A 15,788-nucleotide genomic window follows, 5' to 3' on the forward strand; every position below is an offset into this window, starting at 1 on the left:
CCCTCTGGGAAGAATAAACTTGGTTTAGGCTTTCACAGTGTCAGTCGAGTTCTTACTCTAATAATAGAACCTAACAGAATGAATCTCTTGGCAAATGGATGTCCTTCTGCTCATCCTTTCATGATGGCACAGTCACAGTAGAGGGACAATCAAGTAGCAGCATGTTGTACTGCATATTGTTTGTCAGTCAAATCTAGCAGGACTTAAAATACATTTTGATGTTGAGTTCCTCTTCTCCTTGTGTTTGGAGGAGAGAGAAAATGTGTGTGTGCAGGTGTGTGTACGTATGTGCATATGAGAGGCGGATAGAGAGAAACAGAAGAGTCTGATAATTGGGGAGTGAGAGATTTCAAGCTTTACCTTTATCATTCAAAGGTGTTATATACCAATTTTTGTATTTACTTACCACACACACAGATTGTACACCACCACATAATTTATTTGAGGAGACTGGGTACCAACTCTGCACAGCTGTACATTAATCTCTGCTCTGGACAGAACAAAAGCTCCGAATGGAAGATTTTCAACTTACTGCAAAGAAAATAGATTAAAAGCCTAGAAGGTAAACACACACACACACACACACACACACACACACACACACACACACACACACACACTTGTGGTGTACTATGGGATCTGGCATCGGACCATCTGTGTGCGTCAAAATAAATAAATCCTCCTTCACTTTATCACCAGAACCACTCCTCCTCCCAAATCCACTCACTGATGTTGGTCCTTTGAGCATATGGCTGTCTGTGTTTGTGCATGTGTCTTGCTCTGTGTGATCTCATTACTCAAGTAGTCCCCTCTGTGTGTCTGCCATTTGATCTCAATGGCCAATCACAATCATTCTCTAATAAGAGGGTGGCCCTTACTCAAACTAGGGTTAACCTGGTCAGAAGTCTTTGACTTGGTGTCGTGTACCAGGAAGACTCCTTCCAAATGATTTAATTAGAAACAAGGAAATTAGAGGGATTCACAGAAGAACAGGAATACAGGAGCAATTGAGGGGAGAAAGAAAGGAAGAGAGGAAAGAAAAATAGGCTATTATTTGCCAGCAGAGATTGACATTCCATCCTTGAGACATTGGTTTTGTTGACATGCTAGGCTCCAAGAAGGATTTTTTTGTATTTGATTAGGATCCCATTAGCTACTGCTAAAGAGGCAGCTACTCTTCCTGGTGTCCACACAAAACATAAAACAGGACATAATACACTGCTCAAAAAAATTAAGGGAACACTTAAACAACACAATGTAACTCCAAGTCAATCACACTTCTGTGAAATCAAACTGTCCACTTAGGAAGCAACACTGATTGACAATAAATTTCACATGCTGTTGTGCAAATGGAATAGACAGGTCAGTACATCAGGAGACGTGGAGGAGGCCGTAGGAGGGCAACAACCCAGCAGCAGGACCGCTACCTCCGCCTTTGTGCAAGGAGGAGCACTGCCAGAGCCCTGCAAAATGACCTCCAGCAGGCCACAAATGTGCATGTCAGCATATGGTCTCACAAGGGGTCTGGCCTGCTGGCCTGCTGGAGGTCATTTTAAGTGTTCCCTTTATTTTTTTGAGCAGTGTATTAAAGATTGTTCTTGTCTGTCATTTCCCATGGGAGCAAATTAATCATAGTGAGCAGAATAAGCAAGGAGATGGGCAGAGCCAAGCACGCCCTAGCGAGATCCTATTGGCACGTTCTAGCATGTATTTGCATATTTCCGTTAAGGAACACCTACTCTCTGAAGTGCAAGTGTGCAATAACTGAATTCGCCCTTGCACTCCTAAACAATGCACCTTTTAGAAACTTTGGCAAAAGGTAAAGTCAACCAAACTTAGTCCACTCTTTTAGTTTTGGGAACAGAAAGCGGTATTGAGATCAAATGTTTCATGGATGACAAAATGTGCAGAATGTCTACAAAATCCATCTCGCTCCACCTTCTCCCACTGTCAGCCACTGGGCTTCCTCTCATCACCATATTTGTGATGAGTGGAAATGCCAACCGGATTCTTCAAATTTATACATCTGGTGAAACATCTGGCTCATTGTTCTATTTGTGATAATACATAACATTAATAAACAAGTACAGCACAAGGAAATAAATACATGTACAGTGTCAAGAAAAAGTATGTGAACCCTTTGGAATTACCTGGATTTCTGCATATCTTCATCTAAGTCACAACAATAGACAGACAGTGTGTGTTAGTTGGACTTATTGCAACCATTATCGACTACCATGGTTTGGTAGTCTCATTTACACATTTTTCTAACCCTGGCAGTTATTCTGAATGCAGATTGTGGGTCAATAAAAGTTCAAATTGTTGGATATCCTCACTCAGCGGCTGGATTCCAAAAGGCATTAGACATCAGTATGCAAGCCAGCAAATGTGAATTGGTGCTGGTTTTGTGGGTGACCAGCATTTGCTGGTGACCAGTGTTCAAAACACAGCGAAGGCTGGTCACCAGCAAAAACACAACGAAGGCTGGTCAACAGCAAAAACACAATAAAGGCTGGTACCCAGCAAAAACAAAGCGAAGGCTGGTCACCAGTAAAAACACAACGAAGGCTGGTACCCAGCAAAAACAAAGCGAAGGCTGGTCACCAGTAAAAACACAACGAAGGCTGGTCACCAGCAAAAACAAAGCGAAGGCTGGTCACCAGTAAAAACACAACGAAGGCTGGTCACCAGCAAAAACACAACGAAGGCTGGTCACCAGCAAAAACACAACGAAGGCTGGTCTATGCTGTTTTTTTCAGCAGGATAAGCAGGTATCCTGATATTCTAATTTAACAGCACCAGTTGTTCTGCAAACACCGGAGAGAATCTCACAACTTCAGGAATCATCCGTGTCCTTTGTTCTTCCGCTTGACATTAGCTACAATGTTTTGCTAAATTCCCCTGACGTGAATATAGCTACTTTGTTTCACTAAATTCCCCTGGCGTGAATATAGCTACAGTTCCTGCCTGACATGGGTATGCTGGGGTAACATGTAATCTCTTGCATATGGAGTTGCATCGAAGTATCACTCCCGCTATGATCCCCTAACGTGAGCTCAGCAACCTTGAATCGTGTAGTTTCCTCCCGCTAAAGTTTCAAGTTAATGGTTTCCAGACAAGCAGAAAGTTGTAAAGGGTTCGCACTCAAAACGTAGTGGCTTCCACCTCAACAATTTACATTTTATTTTCCCTATACCACATTCATACAGCAGTACATATGCTTAGGTTTACAAGTTATTTAGGTCAGTAAGTGGAGAGGCGTTGTGTTGTGAGGGGCTGTTTTAAAAAAAAAAGTTAATTTAGCTGTTTGCTTTAATGATTTGAGATGGCAGGGAGCTCCATTTGATCATGGCTCTATAAATCCTGTGCGTTGCTTTAACTTCATTTGAATTTTGGGACTGTGAATAGACCCCTGGTAGCATGCCTGGAGGGATAAGTACAGTTGAWGTCGGAAGATTACATACACTTATGTTGGAGTCATTAAAACTTGTTTTTCAACCACTCCACACATTTCTTGTTAACAAACTATAGTTTTGGCAAGTCGCGTAGGACATCTACTTCGTGCATGACACAAGTAATTTTTACAAAAATTGTTTACAGACAGATTATTTCACTTATAATTCATTGTATCACAATTCCAGTGGGTCAGAAGTTTACATACACTAAGTTGACTGTACCTTTAAACAGCTTGGAAAATTCCAGAAAATTATGTCATGGCTTTAGAAGCTTATGATAGGCTAATTGACATAATTTGAGTCAATTGGAGGTGTACCTGTGGATGTATTTCAAGACCTACCTTCAAACTCAGTGCCTCTTTGCTTGAAATCATGGGAAAATCTAAAGAAATTAGCCAAGACCTCAATTTTTTTGTAGACCTCTGCAAGTCTGGTTCATCCTTGGGAGCAAATTCCAAACGCCTGAAGGTACCACATTCATCTGTACAAACAATAGTACGCAAGTATAAACACCATGGGACCATGCAGCTGTCATACAGCTCAGGAAGGAGACACGTTCTGTCTCCTAGAGATGAACGTACTTTGGTGCGAAAAGTGCAAATCAATCCCAGAACAACAGCAACGGACCTTGTGAAGATGCTGGAGGAAACAGGTACAAGAGTATCTATATCCACAGTAAAACGAGTCCTATATCGACATATCCTGAAAGGCCGCTCAGCAAGGAAGAAGCCACTGCTCCAAAATCAGTGCAGACGTCACACTTAACATCTCCAGGTCCAGCATAACAGTGAGCAGGAGGAGCAGCTTGGAGTTTTGTCTTCTTTTTCGTATTTTTTTCTGTCAGTGTTTTCACCATTTCAGCCATAACTGTGTTTCTGTTCAGAAAAGGCCTTGGGTTGAAGGCCTGTCTGCACTGGGAGCAGCTGCAGACAAGCTTCTGATCTTCCTGATCCCAGTAGCCTTTAATACAGCCAATACAGTAGCTGTGTCCACAGGGAATAGTCACTGGATCTTTTAGTATCTCCAAACAGATCGAACAACTGATCGAGTCCATGGCTTCTGCCATTTTGAAACACATAAAAAGACTGAGCTTCAGAGATACGTTTAGTTTCTTGTTTGCAGAGTAGGAGTGGCCATAATGACCATTGTTATGTTTGGAGGAAAAAGGGGGAGCCTTGCAAGCCGAAGAACACCATCCCAACCATGAAGCACAGGGGTGGCAGCATCATGTTGTGGGGGTGCTTTGCTGTAGGAGGGACTGGTGCACTTCACAAAATAGATGGCATCATGAGGCAGGAAAATGATGTGGATATATTGAAGCAAGATCTCAAGACAGCAGTCAGGAAGTTAAAGCTTGGTCGCAAATGGGTCTTCCAAATGGACAATAACCCCAAGCATACTTCCAAAGTTGTGGCAAAATGGCTTAAGGACAACAAAGTCAAGGTATTGGAGTGGCCATCAAAAAGCCCTGACCTAAATCCCATATAAAATTTGTGGGCAGAACTGAAAAAGCGTGTGCGAGCAAGGAGGCCTGTAAACCTGACCCAGTTGCACCAGCTCTGTCAGAAGGAATGGGCCAAAATTCACCCAACTTATTGTGTGAAGCTTGTGGAAGGCTACCCGAAAGGTTTAACCCAAGTTAAACAATTTAAAGGCAATGCTACCAAATACTAATTGAGTGTATGTAAACTTCTGACCCACTTGGAATGTGATGAAAGAAATAAAAGCTGAAATAAATCATTCTCTCTACAATTATTCTGACATTTCACATTCTTAAAATAAAGTGGTGATCCTAACTGACCTAAGACAGGGAATTTTTACTGGAATTAAATGTCAGGAATTGTGAAAAACTGAGTTTAAATGTATTTGGCTAAGGTGTATGTAAACTTACGACTTCAAATGTATGTCTGTCAGAGCTGTATGTTAGCTGAATGAATAGACCGTTTGGAACTTTTAACACATTAATATTTAAAAAAAATGAGAAGTGTTTTAATTTAGTCAATCTCTTCTTTACTTCGAGCCAAGAGAGTTTGAAAGTCATATTGTTGACATTAGCCCTCTGATTACAGTGAAGGGCAAGACACACAGCTCTGTTCTGGACCAGCTGCAGCTTTCCAAGGTTTTTCATTGCAAGACCTGACCATATATTCGGGGCAGAAGTAAAAAATAAAACGGGAGCCTACAGGACTTGTTTGGTCGAGTGTGGTGTTAAGAACGCTGAGCATCTCTTTATCACAGACAGACCTCTCACCATCTTTACAACAATTGAATCAATATGCCTTGACTATGACAATTTACAGTCCAACATGTTAAGTCTGCTCAACTTGCTCAACAGCCATCATTCATTACCAGATTCAGCTGAGGTTTAACATTTATGGAGTGATTTGTACCAAATACTATGCTCTTAGTCTTCAATATATTCTGGACAAGTTCATTACTAGCCACCCATTTTGAAACTGACTGCAACTCTTTGTTTAGAGAGTTGCAGTGATTTCACTAGCTGTGGCCGCTGACGTGTATGAGGTTGAATCTTCAGCATACACAGGCCTGGTTTAAGGCTAGTGGTAGATCATTAGTAAAAATAGAAAACACTAATAGGGATAGTTCATTCAAAAAAGTTGTTCTGATGTCAAAAGTGGTGTAATGTTGAGATGAGTCTGCTGTGTTGCTCTCCTGCTCTCCTGGTGAAGAACTACAGCATCAGAACATTAAACTGAAAATCAGCAACGGTTTGGAACCAGAAGGAAAAACGTACAAGATTGAGGATTTTTTATTTGCTGTGCAGTTCAATCTCCTGGTGGAGATTGCTCAATGAGAGCTTTACACACACGCCATTCTGCGTGTTTCTACTTAAAATATATTCTTGCCTAGACAGTGTTTCCACCACTTTTTTTWATTTAGTCAAATATAAAGCTTTGCAATCAAAGCCTAAGCACTGGTGGGGGTTTAGTTAAAATAATTAAAAAGCTGGAGAGCACTGAGCGAGAGACAGAAATAGGCAGCTTTCAGAAAGAGAGAGAGATCCAGCAAAACAAATCCAGCATGATTTGCCTCATAAAATCAAGTTTGTTTGCTGCTTGAAAAATAAAGAGATTAGACGCAATGGATGTGTCTGAAAATGTTACTAGCTGTCATACCCTTGCTTCCTCTATCCTGGTTTTCTAAATTCCTCTCAAAGCACATTGGAGGAAAGGATCAGCTTTCTGCCTCCCTGCTGTCCTCTCCTGGTTTGATAAAGCAATTTGTTCTTCTCTAAAAGGTGACTACCCTTTCTGTCCACTAATCTTTCTGTCCACTAACCAGCCCTCAAAGGTTACAAGGGAGTATACCAAAAAGTCATAACATTTCAAACCGTTAATAATCTACAAAATTCAACAACACAATACATAATTTAATTCCGTGCATTGTTGACTTTACTTTAGATCTGCATAAATGATCTCCACCATCTCATCTCAAGTGGAGATACATCATGCTGTTACTGTAAGTAACACCGTTGCTTTTTGCATTTCAGATCAGAAAATTTTACTCATTGTCATTTTCCTTTTAAAGTTTTACATTTACATAAAAATGAGTTATCAAATTTGATTCTTGATGACAACACTTATTTCTGTAATTTCTTTAGTGTCCTTTTTTAATGTATCAGATTTACAATAAATTATGATGATTGTTTTGGTATGTGAAGATTGGACACATGTAGTGTTAAGGCAAAGGAATTATCTTCACAGATGAATCACAATTACAATAGAAACCAGGATAAAGGGGTTCAGTAAATGTGGTCTGGACTTTGTGGAGGAGGGTCATTGTGTCAGAGACGCTGTAGAAGGACAGAGTTCCTGCACTGTGGTCCAGGTACACTCCTACTCTGGAGGAGGGTGCGACAGGGATTTTAATCTCTTCTGTAAAGTCCTTATTAAATACCAAATGTGACTCAAATGGTGCCATATTGTGCCTGATAGAGCAGCTATCTGAATAACATACCAAACACCAGGACTTATCATTGTTCCCAAACCAACACTCTGTTCCACCGTGCCTCTTGATCCCTTTATATGAGACTGCTATAGTAACCATGATCCCACTCCACTCTACCTCCCAGTAGCAGGCTCCAGACAGACCCTCTTTACACAGCACCTGGTGCCACATCTGAAATCTTTCTGGATTGTGAGGACGTATGATCTGGCGCTCACGACTGTATGCCACCTTTGTGTTCTCTTCAGACAGATACAAACGTTGAGTTGGTGTGTTGGGATCCAAAGTCAGCTGGCAATAATCTGTGAATATATGAGAGAAAAGCTGTGGTGAAGATGAACTCAAGATGTCAGTGGGTATTGTTGAATAAAAAAAGTATGTTTTTGTGTGTGTGTGTGTGTGTGTGTGTGTGTGTGTGTGTGTGTGTGTGTGTGTGTTTAACTCACATTTCAAGAACTCTTCTCTGGTCCTGGGCCCAGGAGGTGGGACAATGTGAAGTCCTGACACTATGAAAACAGAGAGAATCAAACATGACTGGTCCATCCAGACTGATCACGCATAGGGTTGCACATTGAGGAATATTCAGAGGTGGAAACTTTCCGTGGGAATTAACGGGAATATATGGGAATTAACGGAATATAAGCAAATGAATATTAATACCATTTAAATGTAGATGTTTTATTTACTATATCATATGGAAACAGAGACAGAAACATTTTACCTTATCATAAGTAGACATAATTGCAAATTATTAAATCCTTCCAATAGAAATTTTAAAAAGTATTTAGTTACGAATTGAACTTTAATTAAATGAGGTGACAACTTTAATTGAATGACTCTTCACATGGGATGTTTTCACTGAACAACAATAGAAAGGGAATTTTGAATGACCCCAATGATCCATCGCATCTCCCAAAAACGTTTTCAACATAYATCTGTAAAATGATAGTCTAGAAACTAAAGCTTTGGTTGTCTTCCTCTCAGGCTTCCATGTCTTCTCCCTGGACCTCCTCAATGTCCACCTCTTGAACATCAAACTCTGAGGCCTCATCTTCACTATCACTTTCCAACCTTGTTGAGGATGGCTCGTTGTCAGGCTCAAAAAGCCTCAAATCTGCCCGGATGGCCACCAATTTTCAACCCTTGTATTGGTCAGCCTGTTGCGTGCTTTGGTGTGTGTGTTCCCAAACAAGGACCAGTTGCACTCTGAGGTGGCTGATGTTGGTGGGATTTGGAGGATGATGGAGGCAACAGGGGGAAGAGCCTCAGATCCACAAAGTCCCTTCCATCAGGTGGCTGATGAGATATGTTGGCACGACTGTCATATTGCATCTCCATCCCAAAGCCCTTGCTTGGAAGTGTACTTCGCCAGACTGCCAAAAATCTTGCCCTCATCTAGGCCAAGGTGGCGAGACATGGTAGTGATGACACAATAAGCCTTGTTGATCTCTGCACCAGACAGGATGCTTTTGCCAGCATCCAAGATGTACGCTGTGGCGTGTATGGGCTTCAGGCAGAAGTCTTCACGCTTTTTGATGCATTTCAGAACTGCAGTTTCCTCTGCTTGGAGCAACAGCGAAGTGGGCAGGGCAGTACGGATTTATTCTCTTACATCTGCAAGCAGAGTCTGAACATCAGACAGGATGGCATTGTCTCCCTCAATCCGTGCAATGGCTACTGCTAAAAGTTTCAGGAGTTTCARGCTGCTTACCACTCTCTCCCAAAATACATCATCCAGGAGGATCCTCTTGATGGGGCTGTCCATATCGGCAGACTGTGATATGGCCATTTCTTGGAGAGACTCCTTCCCCTCCAGGAGACTGTCAAACATGATGACAACACCACCCCAACGGGTGTTGCTGGGCAGCTTCAATGTGGTGCTCTTATTCTTCTCACTTTGCTTGGTGAGGTAGATTGCTGCTATAACTTGTGAACCTTCACATACCTAACCATTTAATTGGCTCTCTTGTAGAGTGTATCCATTGTTTTCAGTGCCATGATGTCCTTGAGGAGCAGATTCAATGCATGAGCAGTAAAGCCAATGGGTGAGATGTGAGGGTAGGACTCCTCCACTTTAGACCAAGCAGCCTTCATGTTTGCAGCATTGTCTGTCACCAGTGCAAATACCTTCTGTGGTCCAAGGTCATTAATGACTGCCTTCAGCTCATCTGCAATGTAGAGACCGGTGTGTCTGTTGTCCCTTGTGTCTGTGCTATTGTAGAATACTGGTTGAGGGGTGGAGATGATGTAGTTAATTATTCCTTGCCCACGAACATTCGACCACCCATCAGAGATGATTGCAATACAGTATGCTTTCTCTATGATTTGCTTGACCTTCACTTAAACTCTGCATCCAGCAAATGAGTAGATAGAGCATGTCTGGTTGGAGGGGTGTATGCTGGGCGAAGAACATTCAGAAATCTCTTCCAATACACATTGCCTGTGAGCATCAGAGGTGAATCAGTTGCATACACAGCTCGAGCAAGACATTCATCAGCATTTCTCTGACTACGTTCCTCCATTGAGTCAAAAAAAACTTCTGATTCCAGGAGGACCATGAGTTGTTGCTATTGATAAGGTTTCTGATTCATAATGTTCACCTCTACTTCTATTCGAGGGACTTTTGTCAGAGGTTGCTTGTTGTGAGCGCTGAGGGGACTTTATGCACTTGGCCAGATGATTCTGCATCTTTGTTGCATTCTTCACATATGATTTGGCACAGTATCTGCAAATGTATACAGCTTTTCCTTCTACATTAGTTGCAGTGAAATGTCTCCACACCTCAGATAGTGCCCATGGCATTTTCCTGGAAAGATTAGATTTTTTTGTTGTTAAAACAACAAAATACAATTCGATGTACAGATAAATAGTTAAGCAGTTAGATTAAACAACTCCTTTGTAAGATACATGTTTTAAAATGAAACATGTATGGAAACAGGTGAATTAACATTCCTCAGTTTAAAAGGCTCAAGCAAGCAAAAACCCACATGGTAGCAAAAACTAACTAGCAGAAATTGTTATCAAGTTAGAAATTATTTAAACCCACTTTGCTGTAGGCTACTATTTACTAGTTAACAAAAAATCATGTATGTCATATAAAATATATTCACCCCACCCAGTATTGTAATCAAAACGTAACTTAACAGCATCTCATTAGTGTGCAAGATCTTGAGAATCAGCTGTACATGTGATGGAAGAGTGCACAGTGCATGCAGAGGGTTGCAATTCCGTTGAATTGGGGATAGTTTAACCAAAATATGCCACAAGACCTCACTGTTATAAGCTAACTTTTTTAAATGAATTTAAGCAAAATTCCAGGGCTTAACTTCCCATGGCACTACCAGATTCTAAATTAAGAGTCAACTCCATCCATTTAGGACACACTGCAGTGCAAATCAAATGCCCTATCTGGAACGTAACCATCAGCAATTGATTGAATCCCATATTTTAATGTGGTCTAAGAAGATGTGTCCTTACTTTGTACAGACATCTTAATTATCTCCCCAGCGCAGATATCTTCAAGTCGGTTTCTCAGCTCAGAGACAGATTTCATAACATCCTCAAAGGAGACGTGATGGTTGATAGTGATGCTGGGTAAGGCCTCAGATCCAGGAGGGACACAGAGAGACTGGAAACTCTAGATTCAAAGACCAGGAAAAAAGGAAAATATGATTATTGAGAAACACAAATTAGTTTAAAGTTGTATTTTATTTAGTCGTATGTATAGTATACACATGGTATACACCATCCAACAAAATGCTTACTTGCAGGCTTAGCGCCGTTTTCCCACCTCCAATAAACTGCTGTTTTAAAACTAATTTCCTGCTATTCAACACATTTTGCCATGAGGCTGAGAACTTTTTTTTTGCAGTTTTAAAGCCAATTTCCAGTCATAAAATAAATAAATGCTTATGACATGTTCATATGCTATCTGGTGCTATGTTTTTCGTTGTGTATGCCCCCCGCCTTGTGGGGTCTGCGGGGGTGTTCTAAGAAATAAGAAAATATAAGAATACGAACATAAAGTTAATGGCTCAGTAGAACAGAATAAACATTTTAGCATAAGTATAATACAGGAAGGCACAATTTATAGATTCAAATAATTTAATTAAAGATTTCCCTTTAGGAGCGACACCTGCTGCAATGGACAGAGTGGACAGTGATGTCACCTGGAGGAAATGGATGTGATCCTCTGTGTGTGAAAGCTGCTCCAGCTCAGCCTCTCTCCTCTTCAGCTCAGCCACCTCCTGCTCCAGCTGCTTCAGGAGTCCTTCAGCCCGACTCACATTAGCCTTCTCCTGGGCTCTGATAAGCTCCTTCACCTCAGTGCGCCTTCCCTCAATGATGCGGATCAGTTCAGTAAAGATCTTCTCACTACTCTGAACTGCTGCCTGTGTAGAGCGCTGTTAGGACACACAGAGAGAGGAGAGGTGGGGGGCATTTTAATCAGCCCATTCACTCAGCTCTCACCAGAACTCCAGACAGCCTGTTCCCCACAGTGAGGCTCAGTGGGATGGGAATGTGGCCCTCCATGGGTTCCTAATTGGCTCTAGTTTTGCTGGACTTTAGTTTAAGAATAGTAAGTCACTTAGTCCTTTCTATCTGCTAAGTGAAAGCATGTAAATGTGACTTGTTTCAGGAAACTAGGAGCATGTCGCACATCACTACTTCACAGGAGCGGCATTCGAACGTAAACATTTATTTTTTATCAAAATGCGTTTTTTGGCAGAAATGCCTACTGGAACATGTGAACTTTCATTTGCCTTAATAACAAACTTGTATTCCATCCAAAAATACGAATACAATTGTTAAATTACAAGCCTAATTAGTTTTGCCACAGAAAAAGACAGGAACCTTCCCGCTAGCCATGATTGGCTGAGATAATGGATGGGCTGGAAATGCCGGGAGATGAGTTTGGATTGGTCTGCCATGTAGCACGCATCTGTTTATAACGTGAGCTGCTCAATATGTGTTGACAGTCCTTTCTACCGTGCTGTTTTTAAAACATATAACATTAGCCATCGAGAAGTACTTTTCTCAACAACATTGATGCCCTGAATTTAGCAGGCACTATCGACAGATCAGTTGGAAAAAGTGATGGGTTAATTTCTGCACAGGCCACGGTCAGTGTGAACCGGAGTGACTTGACACAACGCTGTCCAAACAAGATGTAACGCTAGGTACAAACAAAACGGAGTTAAATGGTTCCAGACTGCCATGAAGCGATCAYCCATGTATATGGGTAAGAGTCTTGCTACATTTTCAGATATGTTTCTAATTTGGTCAGAAAGCCATTTTTATTGCAAGTTAAAATGTACTGTTAGTTAGGTAGCAAACGTTGCTAACGTTACGTGTATGATCTGTGAGGTAATATTATTTGAATCAGAAAATCCATTTGCATTGCTAGTTATAGCCTAATGTTAGCTAGCTAACACTGAACCTAGTTTGTTAGCTTTAGCTACCTGCAGATTCATACTACATCTATGACAATGTTTGTATTGCTAGTAGTATAAATTGGGATTATTCTAGTTCATTGTTTAGGTAGCTAGCTAGCTACATGTCTAAACAAAAGACCCTGATTATTACATGACCCATCAAATTAGCCAGGTGTGTCTGGGGGTGAATACGGCCAACCACTATATTTCATGAATATGTGTACATTTCTAGACAATAGTGACCCATCCACTTAGTAGATGTGGCCGTGGGGGGGTTATAGCATTTCCTTCACATGACCAATAAATTTAGACAAGTGTGTCAGGTAAGCATCATGTACTAATGATAAAATATTTTATCTGGATACTTTATGTTTTTGATATTGCTACTATGCAACTAACCACTTCACTGTACTGTTTACACCTGTATCCTATGCATCCTATGTGACAAATAAACTTAGATTTTAGCGTGTGTTTACCACATGGATTCACATGTGAATCCTTAAAGAGATGGGTGGGGCTAATGCTTAAGAGGGTGTGAACGATGCTGAATGGGTGTAGACAAAGAAGAGCTCTCATGTAGGTGTACCAAAACATTCAAAGGACATTTTCTCAAAAGTGGGGTTACAAGTTAATCAACTTTCAAAGCAGAATTACTTTCCCATTGTTTGTTAACTGCAGGGTATGATATACCATTTTCTAGCTCTGTGTCTCTACTTTTATCCAATGTAAAGAACACAATTTCAAATGTTAGTACAAAAAATGTTTTGCTACATAAGACCGAATCGAGGCGGTTGGTCACAAATGGTCAAAACTCACCTTGAATGACTTCACTGCCTGTCTCACCTCCAGCATCTCCTTCTCCCTCTCCTTGATTCTCTGCTTAGATTTCTCCCCCAACTGCCTCTGTAGAGAAACAAATGTAATTTTATTCATAATWTTTCTGTTCTAATGAATGATAGTCAGACTTTATGGCATGTCCATGTCTTATGAAGGAAAAGGGTTATGTAGTGTTCTGTGTATGTTTTCCTGTTTTGCAAGTTCATACATGAAATTCGTCCTTGTTCAGATGCAAATATGGTACATAGGGACCATTCGTTGTTTAATTTTGTAATTCTTAATATTTAAGCAAGCATATTAAGGTTCTTACTTGTTTTTCAGCTATTTCGGCTGCAGCAGAGACTGTATCATGGCCTTTATGTTTATCCAACATACACAGATAACAGATACATTGCTGATCTGTCCGGCAGTAAACCTCCAGTAGTTTGTCATGATGAGAGCAGATCTTCTCCTGTAGTTGTGTGGAGGCTTTGACCAGTTTGTGCTTCTTAAAGGCAGGAGATTCATTGTGAGGCTGGAGGTGTGTCTCACAGTAAGAGGCCAGACACACCAGACAGCTCTTGACAGCTTTTAATTTTCTCCCAGTGCAGACGTCACACTCAACATCTCCAGGTCCAGCATAACAGTGAGCAGGAGGAGCAGCTTGGAGTTTTGTCTTCTTTTTCGTATTTTTTTCTGTCAGTGTTTTCACCATTTCAGCCATAACTGTGTTTCTGTTCAGAAAAGGCCTTGGGTTGAAGGCCTGTCTGCACTGGGAGCAGCTGCAGACAAGCTTCTGATCTTCCTGATCCCAGTAGCCTTTAATACAGCCAATACAGTAGCTGTGTCCACAGGGAATAGTCACTGGATCTTTTAGTATCTCCAAACAGATCGAACAACTGATCAAGTCCATGGCTTCTGCCATTTTGAAACACATAAAAAGACTGAGCTTCAGAGATACGTTTTGTTTCTTGCTTGCAGAGTAGGAGTGGCTTTCACGGACCTATAACATTTCACTTCCTGGATCTGTGAACTCACATCTCAGATACCAGGTATGGCCAGCAGAGGACATACAGTTGAAGTCTGAAGTTTACATACACCTTAGCCAAATACATTTAAACGCAGTGTTTCACAACTCCTGACATTTAATCCTAGTAAAATTTCCMTGTTTTAGGTCAGTTAGGATCACCACTTTATTTTAAGAATGTGAAATGTCAGAATAATAGTAGAGAGAATTATTTATTTCAGCTTTTATTTCTTTCATCACATTCCCAGTGGGTGAGAAGTTTACATACACTCAATTAGTATTTGGTAGCATTGCCTTTAAATTGCTTAACTTGGGTCAAATGTTTCGGGTAGCCTTCCACAAGCTTCCCACAATAAGTTGGGTGAATTTTGGCCCATTCCTCCTGACAGAGCTGGTGTGGCAATCTAATGTCAGTTTATGTAATGTCAGTTTAGTTGATGGCTGCTGGTCCAACTGTCCTGGAATGTTGACTTGAATGGGCATGGCTGTTCTTGTAAATGTAATTCTACAGTTGACAATCTCATTTACAATGCATCRAAGAAAGTTCTCTCTCTCTCTCTTTGGCTATGGCGCTCTACTTACAGTTGAAGTTTGAAGTTTACATACACTTAGGTTGGAGATTAAAACTTGTTTTCAACCACTCCACAAATTTCTTGTTAACTATTTTATACTATTGGCAAGTCGGTTAGGACATCTACTTTGTGMATGACACAAGTAATTTTCCAACAATTGTTTACAGATTATTTCACTTAATCACAATTCCAGTGGGTAAGAACTTTACATACACTAAGTTGACTGTGCCTTTAAACAGCATGGAAAATTTCAGAAAATGATGTCATGGCTTTAGAAGCTTCTGATAGGCTAATTGACATCATTTGAGTCAATTGGAGGTGTACCTGTGGATGTGTTTCAAGACCTACCTTCAAACTCAGTGCCTCTTTGCTTGACATCATGGGAAAATCAAAAGAAACCAGCCAAAAATGTAAACCAGCCAAGAATTGTAGACCTCAAGTCTGGTTCATCCTTGAAAGCAATTTCTAAACGCCTGAAGGTACCACGTTCATMTGTACAAACAATAGTACRCAAGTA

At 40.8% G+C, this 15,788-nt stretch overlaps 1 protein-coding gene across 2 annotated transcripts; it reads right to left on the reverse strand.

Moving 5' to 3' along the window:
- Positions 1-6,209: 6,209 nt before the first annotated feature.
- Positions 6,210-14,655, reverse strand: LOC111952609 (E3 ubiquitin/ISG15 ligase TRIM25). Of its 2 annotated transcripts, XM_023971458.1 has the most exons (6): positions 14,004-14,655; positions 13,673-13,759; positions 11,591-11,824; positions 10,899-11,058; positions 7,868-7,927; positions 6,210-7,723 (listed from the first exon to the last, which is right to left on the reverse strand). In XM_023971458.1, the coding sequence occupies exons 1-6, from the start codon at positions 14,607-14,609 to the stop codon at positions 7,155-7,157; spliced, it is 1,716 nt and encodes a 571-aa protein (XP_023827226.1). In that variant the 5' UTR covers positions 14,610-14,655; the 3' UTR covers positions 6,210-7,154. The 2 variants fall into 2 exon arrangements, 1 of the variants encoding a protein (XP_023827226.1); XR_002875758.2 differs by lacking the exons at positions 6,210-7,723; positions 7,868-7,927 and adding an exon at positions 11,186-11,410 and having other exon boundaries at positions 10,972-11,058.
- Positions 14,656-15,788: the final 1,133 nt, after the last annotated feature.

Source organism: Salvelinus sp. IW2-2015, linkage group LG26 (assembly GCF_002910315.2).
Source record: "Salvelinus sp. IW2-2015 linkage group LG26, ASM291031v2, whole genome shotgun sequence".
Lineage (NCBI taxonomy): Eukaryota > Metazoa > Chordata > Actinopteri > Salmoniformes > Salmonidae > Salvelinus > Salvelinus sp. IW2-2015.

Coding starts and splice junctions, on each gene's coding strand:
- LOC111952609 (XM_023971458.1), bottom strand. CDS start 14,609: ATGTGTTTCAAAATGGCAGAAGCCATGGACTTGATCAGTTGTTCGATC. Junction 11,825..13,672: donor AGGCAGTGAAGTCATTCAAG/GTGAGTTTTGAC, acceptor GTGTCCTAACAG/CGCTCTACACAGGCAGCAGT. Junction 11,059..11,590: donor ATCACATCCATTTCCTCCAG/GTGACATCACTG, acceptor CTTTGAATCTAG/AGTTTCCAGTCTCTCTGTGT.